Source organism: Panicum virgatum, chromosome 9K, assembly GCF_016808335.1.
Source record: "Panicum virgatum strain AP13 chromosome 9K, P.virgatum_v5, whole genome shotgun sequence".
In the NCBI taxonomy this organism is placed as follows: domain Eukaryota; kingdom Viridiplantae; phylum Streptophyta; class Magnoliopsida; order Poales; family Poaceae; genus Panicum; species Panicum virgatum.
Genome location: NC_053144.1, coordinates 68,198,598 through 68,216,775, shown reverse-complemented (window position 1 = coordinate 68,216,775; position 18,178 = coordinate 68,198,598). Strand labels below are relative to the sequence as shown.

The 18,178-nt window shown below is 47.0% G+C and overlaps 1 protein-coding gene and 1 non-coding gene across 2 annotated transcripts; both read left to right on the top strand.

Annotated features, from left to right (window-relative positions):
* The first annotated feature begins 4,247 nt into the window (after positions 1–4,247).
* LOC120653081 lies at positions 4,248–4,386 on the top strand. Its single transcript, XR_005666767.1, has one exon. It is a non-coding gene; the product is annotated as a small nucleolar RNA Z247 (small nucleolar RNA).
* Positions 4,387–13,202: 8,816 nt separating this feature from the next.
* Positions 13,203–15,648, top strand: LOC120648929. Its single transcript, XM_039925555.1, has 2 exons — positions 13,203–13,471; positions 15,591–15,648. Exons 1-2 carry the CDS (start codon positions 13,203–13,205, stop codon positions 15,646–15,648), a joined length of 327 nt encoding a protein of 108 aa, XP_039781489.1.
* The last annotated feature ends 2,530 nt before the right edge of the window (positions 15,649–18,178 follow it).

The window sequence follows — 18,178 nt, the reverse complement described above, 5'->3', positions numbered from 1 at the left end:
TACCGCTCTGACAAAGTATAAAATTATTACTATTTCTTCAAAAAAACAAAGCATAAAATTACTTATCTCAATATCGGTATGAATTATTAAAAAAACTATAATATTTATGAATTGTGATGTTACTTTGACGAAGTATAAGTCATTTTTTTCTTAATATCGGATTGTAAATAAATCAACTTTTCTTTTTGAAAATATGGTGTGATCATGCTTTCCATTTTTTTAGAGAAAAATTGATGACTTTCCCCTAAACATAAATGGAGAGTCATATCCACCTACTTTTTTGTAGATATAAATGGCATATCTACATGGTAGAGTTTCGATTCTATATGAATATATCAACTTGGATAAGACGACCACTCCAACCAAGTTATGGTTTCATCTACACCACTTCCACACTATTAGCCGAAGTGTACAGTTACACGGCGTGCCACTTTTGGTGACTCAAGCCGACTGAATTAGAAATAAATAAAAAGGTTCCCACCTTTTTTCTATATTTTATACAGCATGTGTTTCATTAAAACTTTATTTAAAGAATAGCAAGGGAGATCCTTGCTAATTCTTTATAGTAAAGAAAATATTGGCATGGAATTTACATAGATCCGTGGCCAACGAGAAGCATGCACGAGTCTTATCTAAAATCACAAAAGTAAGCACGAGTCTTTTGACGCTGCTCCATTTGAGACCTGTCCGCTCTGCATGGTAAAATATAGGCGCTCCTTCCATTTGGAACACAAGAATTACTAGAAATATTGGCGCGCTAACGCCACGCCTGCAGGTAATGTGCATCTATGGTTGTGTGGACTGTGGGGCCTCATTTGCTGTAGCACAGAAAGAGCCGGACATGACATGATGGTGGGCGTGAGAGAAGTAAGTGGACTGCCATGATCAATGGACAACTCTAATTTGTACTATTGAAGATAAATGTGGTAGTCTTTGTTCATATACAACAGGTACGTTTACAACCTCGTCAAACTTAATATCTAACAGGAAAAAAGTACTGCAAATGTGATTTTCCCATCAATAATTTGATCTGAAGCATGAAGAAAGATATATGCAGCAAATTATCTCGAAGTAGAAACTTTATGCCTTCGATCAGCAAGCAACACAACATATAGAGGAAAAAAGTCTGCAACAAATGTGAGATTTTCGTGAGATATCCTAAGTAGGAATTATAACACTTCATAATGACAACAAAATCAATTAAACTAAGCACAAACATATTCTGAAAATATATCACAATCTAAAAAATGATAGTCATATAAATTTGTCCAAGTGATACATCGAATCTGAATTACCTTTGATGAACCTGCAACAATGCACATGTAATTTTGTAATAAACACAGCTAATGGAACCGAGTCAAATAAGCAAGGATCGAACTATTGTTAGATGAACTTTACAGTAGTGTGCTAATGCCAAACCCCCAACGTCAAATTAAACAATGGAGATAAACCTGTTTGAGCAATCCACGACTAAAAAAATTTGCCCCTATGTTTTCTGTATCTTGGAAGGATAGGCTGCTTTAATCACATGGTAATACAGTGGCTACCAACTTGTAATGAAAAACTTAAGATCAAGCAGGGAGAATGTGCATATACCTTGCTGATGCAATTTTGCAACGCAGCTCTTTTCAACTATAGAAAACTATTTGATATTTGAGTGATGTAGGGGAGAAAATGATTGGTACTATTTAGAATGCAGGCTCCTATCTGCCGCCGACAATCATATTCAAAGGCCTAAGGCAGAAGTGTAGGGGGAAGCCACTGGAAATAAAATTAGTTACCAATAGACCATAAGCACTTTGTTTCTAAAAATCATAACGATAATATTTCCAAGTGCATAAAAATAATGATAAATACTGAATATGACAATTATGGCACAGACATCATGATGTATGTCTTAGAGCATTTCGGTTGAATCCGTTCTAATCCGTAAACATAGCACCTCTCATGTGAAAAGGCATTGAAGATGTGACCACATCTCTGCAAGCACTAAATCCTAGGCTGAGACAAATAAGAGGAAATAAATGTTTATTTATCTTCAAGATGATATTCCAAGAAAATATAATTTGCCAAAAGAGAAACTTTGATAGACCTCTCATGCGACTAAAGCAAGATATGGTGGATCCTAAACCCTGAATGTTATCATGTTGATAGGCAAGTTGCGCCAAAGAAGTTACATCTAGAACTAAAGTGGTCATATTTGGTATCTCACAACACTGCATGCATTTTCTTCAGGTATGCACATCACATTTACTCTTTGTGACAACCAAATATAGAAAAAAAAAAAGAGTAGAATCAGCAATGCAATTTGATAAAACATACATGTATGCAACTTAATAAATACAGGAAGGTGAATAAGATGTTCAAGAGCTACAGATTTATAATAATAATCTTTTTTTAAATAAGCTACCATCGCTTACATAACTACTCACTAATAATGGGCAAATATGATTCGGTGTTATGGCAGGAAGAAAAGTAGACATAATGGAAATATAGATGTATATGCAGCAAGAACTGACCTTTAATTTTGGAAAGAAGTTGTGCAATAAAAAATAAGTTCCTGCAAGGAAAACAAAATGGATTCGTACATCAAAATCTAGCAGCCAATATGTATCTGCATCAATCATGATTGATGCAGGCTATGTTTGTACATAACTATCAACTCTGCAGAATGCCTGAGCGAAACCATCAAAATGAATCAAGAATAACCGATCCAGATCAGTTGTCCAGGTGTTGATGAAGCATCTCAAATCCGTGCATAAAAGAATCAGTACAACTTGCTGAATTCAATATCCTGTGTCAGTTCGCCAAGCCGGGGGAATAATGGATCCCTCCCAAGCATCTTCTGCAGTGAGTCCATCATCCTCACAGGGATGCCCACAAGAAAGGTGCAGAGCAGAACGTGTACCCAAAGATTGGCAGAACCCTCACAATACCATCTCGATACCCAGCAGCGCATCCTTCAGAATTCCAACCATTCCAATGACATGAAACTGAACTTTTTAACATAGAAATAGAGTTCAATAGTGTGTTTCATTTGACCATGTCCAGGAACATATAGCCTCAGAAAATAATCCACTTCTGCAAGCACTGGCACGCCCACATGCACTCTACAACGTGTAAGAAACATAGCTCATGATGAAGAAAGAGCTATATGCTTAAAAGCAGGCAAGATAACAACATTAAGGCATATTTTCAGACTCCATTCAGAAGGCACACATATATTTTGTAATGCAAAGGGAAAATCTGTAGTGTAAATCTGTATATGACTAACACGATAATGCAAATCGGTCAAAGGAAACATGAAGTATCTGTAAAGTTTAAAGCAATCAATTTAACTATGGCCAACTAAATTTAATGGGACCGTAAAGTCTGAAGAATCAAGAATGAGAGCGGGGGCACCTCGCCGGCGAGGAGGGATAAAATAACCACATCAGTGGATGGGGATACTATCAGAAGAAGAGGTTACCGTGTTGAGTCTGTAACGTGTTGTGCATAGAGAGCCGATGCCTTGATGAATGGATAAGCCGGGACTCTAGAATCCTCCTAGGTCTGTTGTAACAAACCCCGGCTTATCCTACGCAAGGTTGTTGTGCTCCTACTAATGTAAAAGGCCACGCACGGGGCTGTTCCGTGTCAATTAACACGAACACGCCGAGACCCAAGATCGGGCTCGAGCGCTTCCACAAATCTTCCGCTACCTCTGATTTTCTACATGGTATCAGAGCCACCTAAACGAACTGCATCTCAGTAGAGCATTCGTCATGGCGAGTTCTTCCTCAAGCACGGCCAATCCACTTCTCGGCCAGCCTGTTACGGAAAAACTCATGAAGAGCAATCATGCCTTGTGGCATGCTCAAGTCCGCGCCGCTATCCGCGGTGCTCGTCTGATGGGATACCTCACCGGCGTTGCCAAGATGCCGCCGGAGACAATCACCCGCAAGGATGCTGCGGGGAAGAAAGAAGAGGTGCCGAATCCGGCACTAGAAGATTGGGAGGCCACGGACCAGCAGGTCCTCAGCTATCTGCTATCCTCGGTCTCAAAGGAGATCCTCACGCAAGTGGCTACATGCAAGACCGCTGCGGAGGCCTGGAAGACCATTGAGGCGATGTTCGCTTCACGGACACGTGCACGTACCGTGAACACTCGCATCGCCCTCTCCAATACCAAGAAGGGGAATTCATCGGCGGCAGAGTACTTCGGGAAGATGAAGGCTCTTGGCGATGAGATGGCGGCTGCAGGTCGGCCGCTAGAAGATGAAGAACTGGTGGAGTACATTCTCACCGGTCTTGGAGAAGATTTTCAGTCTCTGGTTGCTGCTCTGTGTGCAAGGGTGGAACCGATCTCCATTGGGGAGCTGTATTCACAGCTTCTCAGTTTTGAATCCCGTATGGATCTGGTCTTTGGCGACAACTACCAAGGATCTGCGAACTCTGCTAGCAGAGGTCGTGGGTTCCCTCGTGGAGGCAGGAGCGGATCTCGCGGACGAGGACCCCCTCGCGGTGGTTCTGCTGGTGGCCGCTCAACCTATGGACGCGGCAATGGAGGAGGCCAACGTCAGGGAAATTCCCGTGGGTCTCCCAACAACCACGCACCTGATGAAACTCGTTGTCAAGTGTGCTTCAAGAAGAACCACACAGCTGCAGAGTGCTGGCACAGGTTTGATGAAAATTTTGTTCCTGATCAACGTCTTGCTGCAGCTGCTACAAACTCATATGGCGTGGACACCAACTGGTACACTGATACCGGTGCCACGGATCACGTCACTGGTGAATTAGACAAACTCACCGTCAAGAACAAGTACCATGGAGGTGATCAGATCCATACAGCCAGCGGCTCAGGTATGGGCATTAGCCATATTGGTCATTCTATTGTTCATACCCCTAGTCGTGACATCCATTTAAAAAATGTTCTTTATGTGCCTCAAGCCAAGAAAAATCTCGTCTCTGTTCATCGTCTTGCTGCTGACAACTCTGCTTTCTTAGAATTTCACCCTGATGTCTTTTTTATCAAGGATCAGGCAACGAAGAATACACTCCTTAAAGGACGGTGTCACAATGGCCTCTACCCACTTCCATCGCCCTTAATAAAGCATGCTCATGGCGCCACAAGGTCATCTATGTCCCAGTGGCACAGTCGCCTTGGTCATCCGTCGTCTTCAGTTGTCAAGCAAGTCATTAGTAGTAATAATCTCCCGTACCTAGACGAACCTAGTGATAAAACAGTGTGTGATGCATGTCAACAAGGAAAGAGTCATCAGCTACCTTATCCTAAGTCATCTAGTGTATCTAAATTCCCCTTGGAACTTGTTTTTTCTGATGTCTGGGGTGCTGCGCCAGAATCAGTAGGGAGAAAGAAATACTATGTTAGTTTTATTGATGATTTTAGTAAATTCACTTGGATCTATCTTCTAAGATTCAAGTCTGAAGTGTTTCAGAAATTCCAGGAGTTTCAAACACTTGTGGAAAGGTTGTTTGATCGAAAAATCATCTCTGTGCAAACGGATTGGGGTGGTGAGTATCGTAGCCTCCACTCCTTTTTTACTAAACTTGGCATTGATCATCATGTTTCCTGTCCTCATGCACATCAACAGAACGGATCTGCAGAACGGAAACACCGTCACATCGTTGAAGTCGGTCTCTCTCTCTTGGCCCATGCGTCTATGCCTCTCAAATTTTGGGATGAAGCGTTCCTGTCGGCAACTTATCTTATTAATCGTGTACCTAGTAGAGTTATTGGTAACACTACCCCCCTTGAACGCCTTTTTAATCAAAAGCCTGATTACTCAGCCTTGCGAGTATTTGGGTGTGCATGCTGGCCAAATCTCCGACCATACAATACTCACAAACTTCAGTTCCGTTCAAAACAATGTGTTTTCCTTGGCTACAGTACACTCCATAAAGGCTACAAGTGCCTGGAGATCTCGTCTGGCAGAATCTACATTTCACGCGATGTGATTTTTGATGAACATGTTTTTCCTTTCTCTCAACTACATGACCATGCTGGTGCTCGTCTCAAGGCTGAAGTCAAGTGCCTCCATCCTTCTCTTCTTAATTCTGACTATGGGGGCGAACAAGTAGATGATCAATATACTAATCGCCCTCGTGATATTACTAATAACGTGGTTGAGTTTGCAGAACAGGAACTGCATCCAAGTGTGCAACAAGATTCAGGAGGAGACGTGCTACCACATGTGCACACCGAATCTGCGCCGCCATCTGCTTCCAGCGATGAATCCGGTGGAGGCAGATCACAATCTGCTCCCTGCGGCGAATCCGGAGGAGGCAGGTGTGCTGCACCTATACGGGAGGATCCGACGCGTGCTGCAACCGAGTCCGAGGACGCCACCTGCGCGCCTGGACCGTCGACGACGCCGAGGAATCTGCGCCTGTCATCAGAAGGCATGCAGGATCCTAACTCTGAGGTCCAGTCTACGGCACCTGCGACAACAAATACTAATCGCCCCAGGACAAGGCTTCAGGATGGTATTAGAAAAGAAAAGAAATATACTGATGGTACTGTGAAATATGGTTTCTTGACCTCTACAGGTGAACCAACAAGTACTGAAGAAGCATTGGGTGACAAAAATTGGCAGGCTGCAATGAATGCAGAATATGAAGCGCTAATGAAGAATGGCACCTGGCATCTTGTTCCACCACAGAAAGGTAGGAATGTCATAGGATGTAAGTGGGTGTACAAAATTAAGCGTAAACAAGATGGGAGTCTAGACAGATATAAGGCTCGTCTGGTAGCAAAAGGGTTCAAGCAAAGGTATGGAATTGACTATGAGGATACTTTTAGTCCAGTAGTTAAAGCAGCTACAATTCGTACAGTACTGTCTATAGCAGTTTCCAAAGGATGGAGCCTAAGGCAACTAGATGTGCAAAATGCCTTTCTTCATGGATATCTCGAAGAAGAGGTTTACATGCAACAACCACCTGGTTTTGAGGTAAAATCAAAACAAGATTATGTTTGCAAACTTGACAAGGCATTATATGGTTTAAAGCAGGCACCAAGGGCTTGGTACTCTCGCCTTAGCACTAAGCTTGTGTCACTTGGTTTTCAGCCATCTAAAGCTGATACCTCTTTGTTCTTTTACAATAAAGGTGGTATAAGTATATTCATCTTGGTGTATGTTGATGATATCATTGTTGCAAGTTCCACAGAGAAGGCAACCGTAGCTTTGTTGCAGGATCTAAAGCAAGAATTTGCTCTCAAGGACTTAGGGGATCTCCACTATTTCCTTGGAATTGAAGTGAGTAAAGTAAAGGATGGCATTGTGTTGAGCCAAGGGAAGTATGCATCTGAATTACTGCAAAGAGTGGGCATGACTCAGTGCAAGCCGGTCAGTACTCCTTTGCCTACCAGTGAAAAACTTTCTTTATATGATGGTGATGTGTTGGGTCCAGAAGATGCTACTAGATATAGGAGTATTGTCGGGGCTCTACAATATTTAACATTAACTCGGCCAGATATAGCTTTTCCTGTCAACAAAGTATGTCAATACTTGCATGCACCAACCACTGTACATTGGGCTGCTGTGAAAAGGATTCTTCGGTATGTGAAGCAATGCACGCAACTGGGAATTAATATACACAAGTCAGCCTCTTTTCTTGTGAGTGCTTTTTCAGATGCAGACTGGGCAGGTAGTGTGGATGATAGAAAGTCCACGGGTGGCTTTGCTGTCTTTTTAGGATCGAATCTGATTTCCTGGAGTTCACGCAAACAAGCCACAGTATCCAGATCTAGCACAGAGTCAGAGTATAAGGCAGTAGCTAACGCAACAGCTGAAGTTATGTGGGTACAAACCTTGCTCAAGGAACTTGGTATACATGCCCCTCAAACAGCAAGACTGTGGTGTGACAACATGGGTGCCAAATATCTGTCGAGCAATCCTGTGTTTCATGCCAGGACCAAGCATATAGAAGTTGATTTTCATTTCGTCAGAGAACGGGTTCTGAAGAAACAATTAGAAATTGAGTATATTTCTTCAAGTGATCAGGTTGCAGACGGATTCACCAAAGCTTTATCAGTAAGATTATTAGAGAATTTCAAGAGCAATCTTAACCTAACTCGGTTATGATTGAGGGAGGCTATCAGAAGAAGAGGTTACCGTGTTGAGTCTGTAACGTGTTGTGCATAGAGAGCCGATGCCTTGATGAATGGATAAGCCGGGACTCTAGAATCCTCCTAGGTCTGTTGTAACAAACCCCGGCTTATCCTACGCAAGGTTGTTGTGCTCCTACTAATGTAAAAGGCCACGCACGGGGCTGTTCCGTGTCAATTAACACGAACACGCCGAGACCCAAGATCGGGCTCGAGCGCTTCCACAAATCTTCTGCTACCTCTGATTTTCTACAGATACTAATGGGGCACAAGCTTGATCAATCTAGCCATCCAGGCATCAAATATTGGGATCCTGCGATCACACCGCGAGTTGGGGGGGCCTACAGGGAAGAACTGCGAGCAAGGCATCACGCGGCAGCGCGCTTGAGCTCCCCTGGAACAGCAGCCGTGTTCACAGGTGAAGATGCTGAGGCCGGCAGGGATGGGCCAACCTCATGGCAGCGGCACAACCTCTAATCCGAGTCAGTCCCTCCATGAGGGCCACGACATTGGCGAAGCAAGAACCAAATGCAGCCAGGTGATTCGGTTGTACCGCGGCCACCGGTCGAGATGGGGATGAGGGAGGAGTGTGAATGAGTTGCGCGTCCCACCGTCAGCGCCCCTGCTAGGGTTGCGCAGGGACGGTCATCGATGACATCGACTCGACCTGCACTCCTATAGGGGCCATTCGGAGGGCGGTGGCGCCGATGGCGTGTAGAGGTGGTGACGACGGCTGACCGGCGACCACCTACCATCACCGCGCCTTGCTGCTTCGTGAGGCCACAGCGGGAGCCACCACACTGAGACATCATGCTGAGGCTCGGGCGGAGGAACGGAGGAGGCGAGGGATTGGGGCCTTGGGGGAGACTCATGACCGAAGCATCATGAAGAGGAGGAGAAGCCAACACAGATTGAGTGATGTCGTGTCCTTGATTTGATGAAGAGGCAAGGGCGTCACCCTGGACGCGTAGCGAGCAAGCGGCGGCCGCCTGACTTGTCCTACGCGTAAGGCGGACGCGAGCGGCCGGAGTCAGCTTCGTGGCGACACCTCTGTATCTCCGTGCGACACCTCTGTATCTCCGTGCGGTTTTTTTTTCACGTCACACGCGGCGCAACAGAAGTGGGCAAACAGCCGAGAGGCTCCCGCAGGCCTCGCTTTGGTTCAGCGATATGGATTTACATATATTAGTTAAACGCAATTCAAATATTTGAGTACCGATGTGTGGTTAAGTAAACCTAAGATAAGGGGATGACGAGGATAAATGTAGATTATGCGTTACTCCATTCGATCCGTTTTTTTAGCCGCCAGCAAGTGAAGCATAGGGACCAAGACGAATAGTTAGGAGCCTGCTCAAGTTTAATTGTGGGCTCAGTCTTTGAGGATGTTCATAGGGATAGAATTTGCGTGCATATGTTCATACGAGTATTTAAAAAAAGTTTAATTCCAACACTAGGTGCCGCGCCGAGTTGATAGGGATTGGGATGTCATTGTCTACCATCTTCAACACTCTTAATGATCTGTCTCCTGAGCCGATCAGCCCCTATGTTACGGCCAAATAGCAAAACACTCTAGCGCCTAAAAAAACAGCCCGGAGGGAGGCCTAGCAGGGAACGGGAGAGAAGCTACAGCCGCGCGGGTTAGGCATCGCCATCGGCTATCGCCACCCCCCAAAGGGCCAAGGCGTTGCCCGCGCCGCGCCCCTCTCCCTGATTCGTTTCGCCCGCGATTCCTCCCCACCAATTCTCCGACCCAGCCCAATCCCCGCAATCTTGCATCGCATTCGTGTAACATCCCAGTTTTCATCATGATTAAGGGGGAGTGTTGAAATTTATAATGCAAACTTCTAGAAGGTTCTATAAAAATAAGGATAAACCATGGCATAATTTTGGTCACCATGACAAGGTTCTAGAATGTTCCACAAGAATCATAAGAAGACAAGAAGCTTGGATATTTTCTTGTCATGGTAAAATTTAGAATTTTCTAGAATTAGATATTTGTAGGGAACTTAGATATTTGTATGGAGCTTCCTAGATTATGACAAGTGTCACTCATCCAAGAGGGTATGGGTGCCTATATAAGGAGGGTGCCACCCCTTGCCATGCCATACTACTCCACTCCATCCCACACACATCCAAGGGCATGGTAGAAGTGAGCATAGGTAGAGTGCGCTAGGTGTGTGTTCCTTTGTTCCTTCAATAAGATAAGCGTCTTATAAGTGTTAGTCTTCCGGTTAAATTTAAGTACTTAGTATATAAGTTGTGATCCATCGAAGGGTGGCTCTGCCACCCGGGATCACAAAAGGGTCTGGGCTTCATCGAAGGTTGGCTCTGCCACCCGGAAGCCAGCTTCATCTGTTGGTAGGCTCTGCCTCCCGGGAGCAAAAGGCGGCTCTGCCGTCAAAAGGACCCGGTACACTAAGTAACTAGAAGCTGACCGACTCTGAAGTGAGTTGGTGTAGATCCTCAACTTAGTAGGGCCACCTCAATTTCCAACAATCACTAAAATAAAACTTATGTTGCAATTAAACTAGTAACGTAAAATAATACTAACGTTATATGAGGTGTTACATAACTACTAGGTCAACTATTTTATACTCTTGCTTTGCGATAGTACATTCGTTCCCTCCAGTAACCAGCATACGCATGCTTGCACCTACGACAAAAGTCATCTCGTCTCTTTCCATAGAAGCCTCTCGAGTCACCGTAGCATGTCATAATTAATAGACAATCATGACAGCGCCTACCTCCTTTGCCATAACTTCATCATTCCCTGGAAGCCACAGAGTACCCACACCATTGACCTTGAAATGACCCGTCATGGCAGCACCCACCTCGCCATAAATCAGGGTCGCCACGCACAGTGCCGGCCGAGATATTTTCCGCCGAACCACCTCACCCGCTCGCTCTCACTCGCGCACGCGCGACACGCCGGCCCCATGACGGGACCGTGCACTGCCGCCGGCATCATGCCGTGCCGCCCACTCCCGCGTCCCCACCTCGCCCACGCCGCTGCAGCGTCCTCGCCGGCTTTGCCGCCTCGGCGCTCACGCCTTCAGTGCTGCCACTGTTCACGTTGACGACAAGCTGCCGCAGCCCACGCCGTCGCCCATCCTTGCGCAACGCCGCTGCTGCTCTCCTCGCCTATAAAAGGAGCAAGGCCGTGACGAGCCCCGTCACCAGCCCAAGCACACCGAGCTGCTTCGCTCCACCAGCTGAACCACTCCTTCCGAGCCCAGCTCACTCACGAAACGAGGCTCCAACAATTGATCCTCTTCCTCGAGCTGTTCCGCGCCAAGGTGAGATGGCAGGCAGCTCCCCCGACCATTAACTCCACTAATAAAGGCCCAAAACTCCCACCAGGCCGTGAGCACTTAATCCAAATCATTCTACCAATCAATACTGTAAACTCAATATCTCCTTCATATCAACTCCTTTTCACGAAACTCTTTTTCCTAAACTCTCCTCAAATCATATACTATCTATTCCTCCTATTTTCGTCTCCATTTGAGCTTATTGCTTGCTTGTGTTTGTTTGCCGGTTGTGCCGTTTTCGCTCATAGATCACGGAGTGACCGAGGAGGAGCCTGCCAAGGAGCCAGAAGACCCGTACCACGAGCAGGAAGCCGCCGCCGCCGACGCGTACGCAAGCGAAGGCAAGTTTCATCGACCCCTACGTGAGCGGTTGCATCCATGTGAGGACGTTTTGCTGTAGCCTGGGTCTAGGATCGGTTACATATACTAGTACTTGAGTGATTGAGTGTGCTCATGCATGCATCTGAGTAGTCATGCATATCCAGAGCTGAGAATAGGATAAGAAGGGATCTGGCTGAGACCAGGGCAGCTGGGTATGCTGGAGCCGGCGCTACCGTGGTGGTAGACTGGCAGGTGAGTGCTACCGTGGTGGTAGGCTCGAGTTGACATGTTGAGGGATGGTTGCTGTCCTGGTGAACCATAAGGACCGAGTTGTTTTGACATCTCACCTAGCTTACTTTCAGTACGACCACATGAGTTTGTATGGGCAAACCTTAGCCTAATCCCACTGGCTAACCTGGTAGTCGTCCGAGGTGGATATGTTTTGGGGAGAGACCTGGAATGGTCCAGACCCGAGGGTTTGGGGGCGACTAGTCGGGGTTGAGCCACGGCTGGGTGTCGGCTATGACGGAGACGTCTCTGGACGGTGAAGTGTGTGTGGGTAAAGCGTACAACCTCTGCAGAGTGTATAATCCATTCGAATGGTCCGTGTCCACGGTATGGACAGGCTACGGTGTGGTCCTGACAACTAGTGAGCTACCTACTGTGTGTTGTGTCGGAAAGAGTTGCATACCGTTAGCTGCATTATTAGTAGAATGTGCTTATTATGCGTCGTGCATGTCATTTCCCCTCCCGTAGGGTGAGGTGGAGCTTGCTGAGTACTTTTGTACTCACCCTTGTTGATTTTTCTCCAGAGGATCCTGACTTTGTGCCAGAAGACTACGAGTAGATCGTGTCCGCACCCAAGCTGATCGAGTGGAGCCGTGATGGATGAAGAGCTAGTCCTGCATGTCGCTATGCTAGTTGTTATCCTATGGTTGTTCTGTGTAGCTTTGTGTTGTCACTTTACTCCTCATGTACGTGTTAAATAAAGCTCTGTTTGACTCTGGACTCCACTTGATGTAACATGTATTATGCCGGAGACCTTATTCGGTAATTAATACATGGTTTAGCCTTGATCTTCGGGTCTGGGCGCTTCAATTCGGTTCCAAATCCATCTCCTTTGATCCGGAAATCCCCTACACCCCTCCGATTTTGCACCGAATTCGGTTAGTTTACTCTCCGAGCTTATCACCGATCGTGCGGTTAGATTCGGTTCGTGTTTGTTTTCACCTGCACGCTGAATTTCTAGAATTTCCCCTTCATTCTGGGTTGATTTATTGTCGCTGTTTCTGAATTTGAATTGGACCTTTTGAAACTCATGAGCAGCATCGACCTCAAGATCCGGCTCAGATTTTAACCTGCCATATTCGCGTCGAATCCTAGTTACCAATTCGAGAAGCTTTGGGCGCGAGCCACATAAAGCGAGTCGAATGAATCAGGCTCCTAGTTGATGCTACCCGGCGATGGATCGCCGCATCCTCAGGAGCGCGTTGTGCAATGGCAGCGGTAAGAACTCGGCCCCTTCCTCTCCGGCGGCGGTTTCACGGTCCGCGTCGGTCGTGGGCGCCGGCTCCAAGGACGCCGCCGCTGCCGGCGAGTGCAAGGCGCTTCTGCCGCGGCAGCGGCCGCCCAGCGGCATGGCGCGGAAGGGCCGCAAGGCGTCCAAACGGCGTGTGCAGTGGAAGGATAGGCATGGCAAGAAGCTCACCGAGGTCTTGGAGTTCCAACCTAGGTACGTCGGAAAGAGGCATCCTCACTTACATTTTATGTACATACTTTCTCAATTTATTGGTGCAATTACATTAGATGATGTGTTGGGTAGCAGAACTCCTTTGAATTCGTGGCGTACTATTAAGTTAGATGACTTTCGCATAACTTCTGCTTGTTTAGGAGGTACATTAATTTGCACAAATGGAGATCCAGATAGTTATAAATGTCCTGCGGTAGCATTTGTTTGGAGTATTGTCTATAGCAGGAAAGGGGGAAAATGATGGTCCGATTATTTGCCCGTAGCTGCAACTTCAACTTGAAGTGGTTTCAGTTATTGGACGATTTGTTGTCTGGCAGGATATGACATTAGAACATGGATTTGTATTAGGGATGTCATTGTCTACCATTCTCAGCAAGGCTAACGGAATGATTGGGCTTGGGAGCTTTTCAATCATCTAATTCAAGTAAGTCGGTTCAATGCCTGTGGTTAGCTTTTCCTGAAGTAACTTGGAGACCTGACTAAACTGTGGTTTGTCGTTATCAGGGTACAGAACATGTTCTAAACATGAATTTCTTGCCTAATACAGTTTAGGCCAAGTTTGTTAATGATGTCTAAAGGCATGGTCTCTGCTGTTAATTATTGCAAACAGATGTAAAAGGATTGCGTAAAGCATCTGTAAACTGACTACAACTGATCGTAGGTACATCTAAGTGTCTTCATTTTAATGTTAATAAGAGCAAATGAAATAACTTTGGGAGAAGGAAGCTTTGAACTCTACTGCATTTCATGCCTCAGTGACAGGAATGAGATAAAAAAAATGCCTTTGCTTTGTGTACTCTTCTGCTGCATTACAAGGACAAAGAGTTACTTGCTGGTATTATTATGGAGTTCAGTTTATGTATTGGTGTTCATTGATAAACTTTTTTCTTTTGCAAAATAGGCTTCAGCGATTAAATGTATGCAAGTGTTATAATACGAATATTGTGCTATCTCAAGGTGTCTAGTCAGGTTATCAGCAATGGAATTTAATGATTTCAGTCACTTCGTTTAATTAGACAGTCTAGATGAATTGAACTTTGTGATTTTCTGAACATTTATTAATTATGCACGTGGAACTGCCCCATGTTAACCAGCAGTTGATTGTTGAATTCTTACTCTTTTTTGTCAATTAATAAATGAAGTTCCAGTACTTAGGAGTTATGGCAATGAGTTCTCCGAAGAAAAAAAGATCTAAGACAGCTAATGCTCAGTTTCTGATTTGCATCATTTAATACTTATACAGTCAACTGATCACATAGGCAGTATGTACATTACAAAACCTGTGCTGCACCCCAAGAAGACTTTGTTGCTGCTCATGCATCGGAGTGGAAATGTTCAATGATTTTTATGCCCATGTCTAGCTCTTTTCATGGGATTCAAAGTTTTAGTTTGCATTAATGAAATGGTGGTTAAAACTATGTTAGTAAATCTAGCAGCTAGCTGGAACTAGATACGATCACATGGCCATCCAAATTCTGATTCCCAGTTTATTCTGGCGGTCCAGTGGAGAAAAGGAATATGATTATGGGTTTGACCATACCATAACCAAAAGTTCATGTTCCACTAGCCCGGAAGGATTTTGTGGAGATTGGACCTCATCACTAGTTGTCAACTAGGTTTATTTATCCAATAATCTGATTTTTTGGACCCAGACCAGTAACTCCTCGAGAGTGCAGTTCACAGGACAGTCAATATGACCCTCCATTTTTATGCTCCTATACGTCAAATTTCAGCTACCTTGCAATTGTAGGGCATAGTCTTTTCTCCAAAGATGAGCAAGTAGATTTTGGTGAAGGGGAGAAAGAAGAGAATGGAGATGAGCCCCCTCTTGATTTATTACTAGTCATGCTGTAATGCAATAAACTATTATCTCTAGTGGCGCTTCTGTCCACCACTATATTTTCTAACTGAGAATATTATTACGCCTAGTTAAACCATATATTTGTTTAACGCTCCTGGGTCTAAAAACCTTCGTGCTATTCTTGAAGTGGCTCATGTCTTATTCATGATTGTAATTCAAGAGAAAGAGCTAGTGAAGCTTACTATTTCTATACATTTTTGTTAATCTCTTACTCTAACTGCATCTTTTACAATATTGCAGCGACTCAAGCGACTCTGATGATGAATATATGGATACTTGCATATGCTCAATCATGTAAATACCACATACCTAAATCTCTGGGGCATCTTGCACAGGTGGATTCTGTTATGTGTATAAAGAGTTGTATCTCAATATTACTGTCTTCGGCCTGGCCCTAACAGTGAACAGTCTTGCATACATAAGTTCATTCCAACAGACTCCGTCTGCCCTTCTCAACGCAAGGAAGTGCATTTTGCAATGATGGCCAAACTGGTGATAAGCAGCAGTTGGATCTGTTGGACATTTAGCTGGCCTTAACTTGGAGTTACATCAAAGTCCTAGGAATGATCACTGGTTACAATAGTTAGGCAGGATAAAAGAAGCCAGGAAAGGATGCCTTTCTTTGGTTTATTTTTTGAATCCCTCATCATCCTGAGTTTTTGGCCGAGTAATGATTTATATGATAATGCAAATGCTATTAGAATCAGACACTACTAATTCTTATGCATGATTCAGATCGATTTTTGTCCATAGTGTTTGATGTATTAACATGGGATGTTCCCTTTTTGGTACTTTCTGTCAACATCTGTTATTCTATTTACAGGAATGTCCAGACTACTGTTGAAAAGTGTATTCTTCTTCTTAACAAAATGATCAATGGAGTTACTTCTTTCCATCTGATTTATGCCGCTATTTACACTCCTGTACTTGGAAACATAAAGTGTATTTTCTTTCTGAGAAGTTGGAGCTGTAAGCCTATAACGACCACTGAGGAAGTGAAAATTGCTAGACGTCATTCCAACCCTCTCCTCCCCGACACGAGAACCGCGCCTCTCGTCGCCTGTGCGTCACCGCCGCCGGATCTCCCTGCTCCGGCTGCCTCCACCCTTCCAACCACAGATCCGCGCTCCCCTTGGCCCACCCTCTCCATCCATCCCCCCATGGCCTCCCTAGCGGTGCATCTAGATTAGGGAGGATGACCTAGTCGCCCACACCACCATCCACCGCCGGTGACCACTCCGGTCCAGGCGGCCACAGCCCCCGCCGGCGACCACTCTGGTACCGGCGCCCACTGCTCCGCCCTTCCCCCGGCCGCCCCGGTCCGCCCTCACCTCCGAGCCACGTTCGCCGGTTGTCCGTTCCGCCATGCCCGCCTTGGTGTTCGATGACGACGACAACGACGACGACCTCCTCGATGACATGGCGCGGCCTTCCGACCCCGACGCCCCACCCGCCGCTTGCGGCTCGCCGGAGCACCTCTGCTTCGATTCGCCGCCGCCGTCCACCCACCCGCCACCAGCCACATCGGCGTCGGCGGCCACCACTCCCTCAACTGCTTGTGCGCCGGGCGCCTTCTCCCCCCACCGCACCCCCGACGGCTCGCCCACTCCGACGGCCACCACGGCGTGCTGTACTCTTTCCCCAAACGCGGCTCCGTTTCTCCCTGGCAGCCACTCCAACGGCCGGGGGAAGCAGCTTCGATGGAGAGACGACACCCCACCCCTCTCCGATGATGACGGTACTCCATCCTACCGCGACATGCTGCTGCGGCAACTGAGGGCGGCCACCCCTGCTTCAACACCGGCGGTGGCGCAGGTCGACGCGCCGGCTCCGAGGCCCACTCTCCGCTCCATCGTGGTGCTGCCTCCACGTGGTGAGGGTGGGCACCGCAAGCATCCTCGTCGACGGGGCCGCCGGCTGCCATCTCCGCCCCCTGGACGGACAAGCGTTCTCGGCGCAACAACCGCCGGCGCAGTACGACGGAGCTGGTCGTCGGTCTCCTGCGGCACGACCACCCCCACAAGGCTGGTCGGGCTGCCCCAACTCGTGCTCGGGGTCAGACTACGCATCGCCCTCCTCGTGTCGACCCTGATGGTTGGCAACGAGTTGAGAGGCGGCGCGCGCATCCTCGGGACCATCGGGAGCGGCCTCCTCGGCCGGATGCGCCGCCGCGGCGATGCTTCCCCAAGGTGCTCGATGGACGATGCTTGAACTGCCTTTCCTTCAAGCATCGGGTTGCTTCGTGTCGTCAGCCATCGCGGTGCCTGCACTGCCACGGCCTTCGACACCATGCCAAGGATTGCTTGCGGCCTCGTCGTTCGCCATCTCGCTCGGGCCAGCCTCAGCTGGACGGTCGTGTTGCTCCTGCTGGATTTGGGCATGGTCGTGATCGCCCTCCGTTCTCGGACGATCGGACGTTGTGGAAGACTGCTGCTGCTGACGGTGGCCTCGACCTCACGCTCTCCGCCACCGATGCCTTGACCGTAGTTGCTTTGGTCGCGGCCAAGTCAGTGATCATGGCTGTGCTTCGCGTCGAGGAGGACGACTTCACCCTCGGGCCTGCCTTCCCCGAGCTGTTCGTGGCCACCTTCCGATCTCAGGAGCTTCGAGATCGGGCTTCGGTGGCGAGTGTTTCCCAGGAGAGCTCCAGTGGTCTGCAGGGGTACTCTGGGGCTGCCACACCCGTGGTGCCTATGGAGGTGCCACCAGCGACTGAGGTGGTGCCGGCCGTGGAGATGCCACCAGCGACTGAGGTGGTGCCAGCTGTGGTGGCGCCGGCCGTTGAGGTGCCACCATTGGCCGACATGCCGGCTTCTAAGGAGGCAACC

What these genes read in the sequence shown, in the direction of transcription:
- LOC120648929 (XM_039925555.1), top strand. Translation starts at nt 13,203, where the DNA reads ATGGATCGCCGCATCCTCAGGAGCGCGTTGTGCAATGGCAGCGGTAAG. An exon ending in GTCTTGGAGTTCCAACCTAG is followed by an intron (nt 13,472 to 15,590) that starts GTACGTCGGAAA and finishes ACAATATTGCAG; the next exon opens with CGACTCAAGCGACTCTGATG.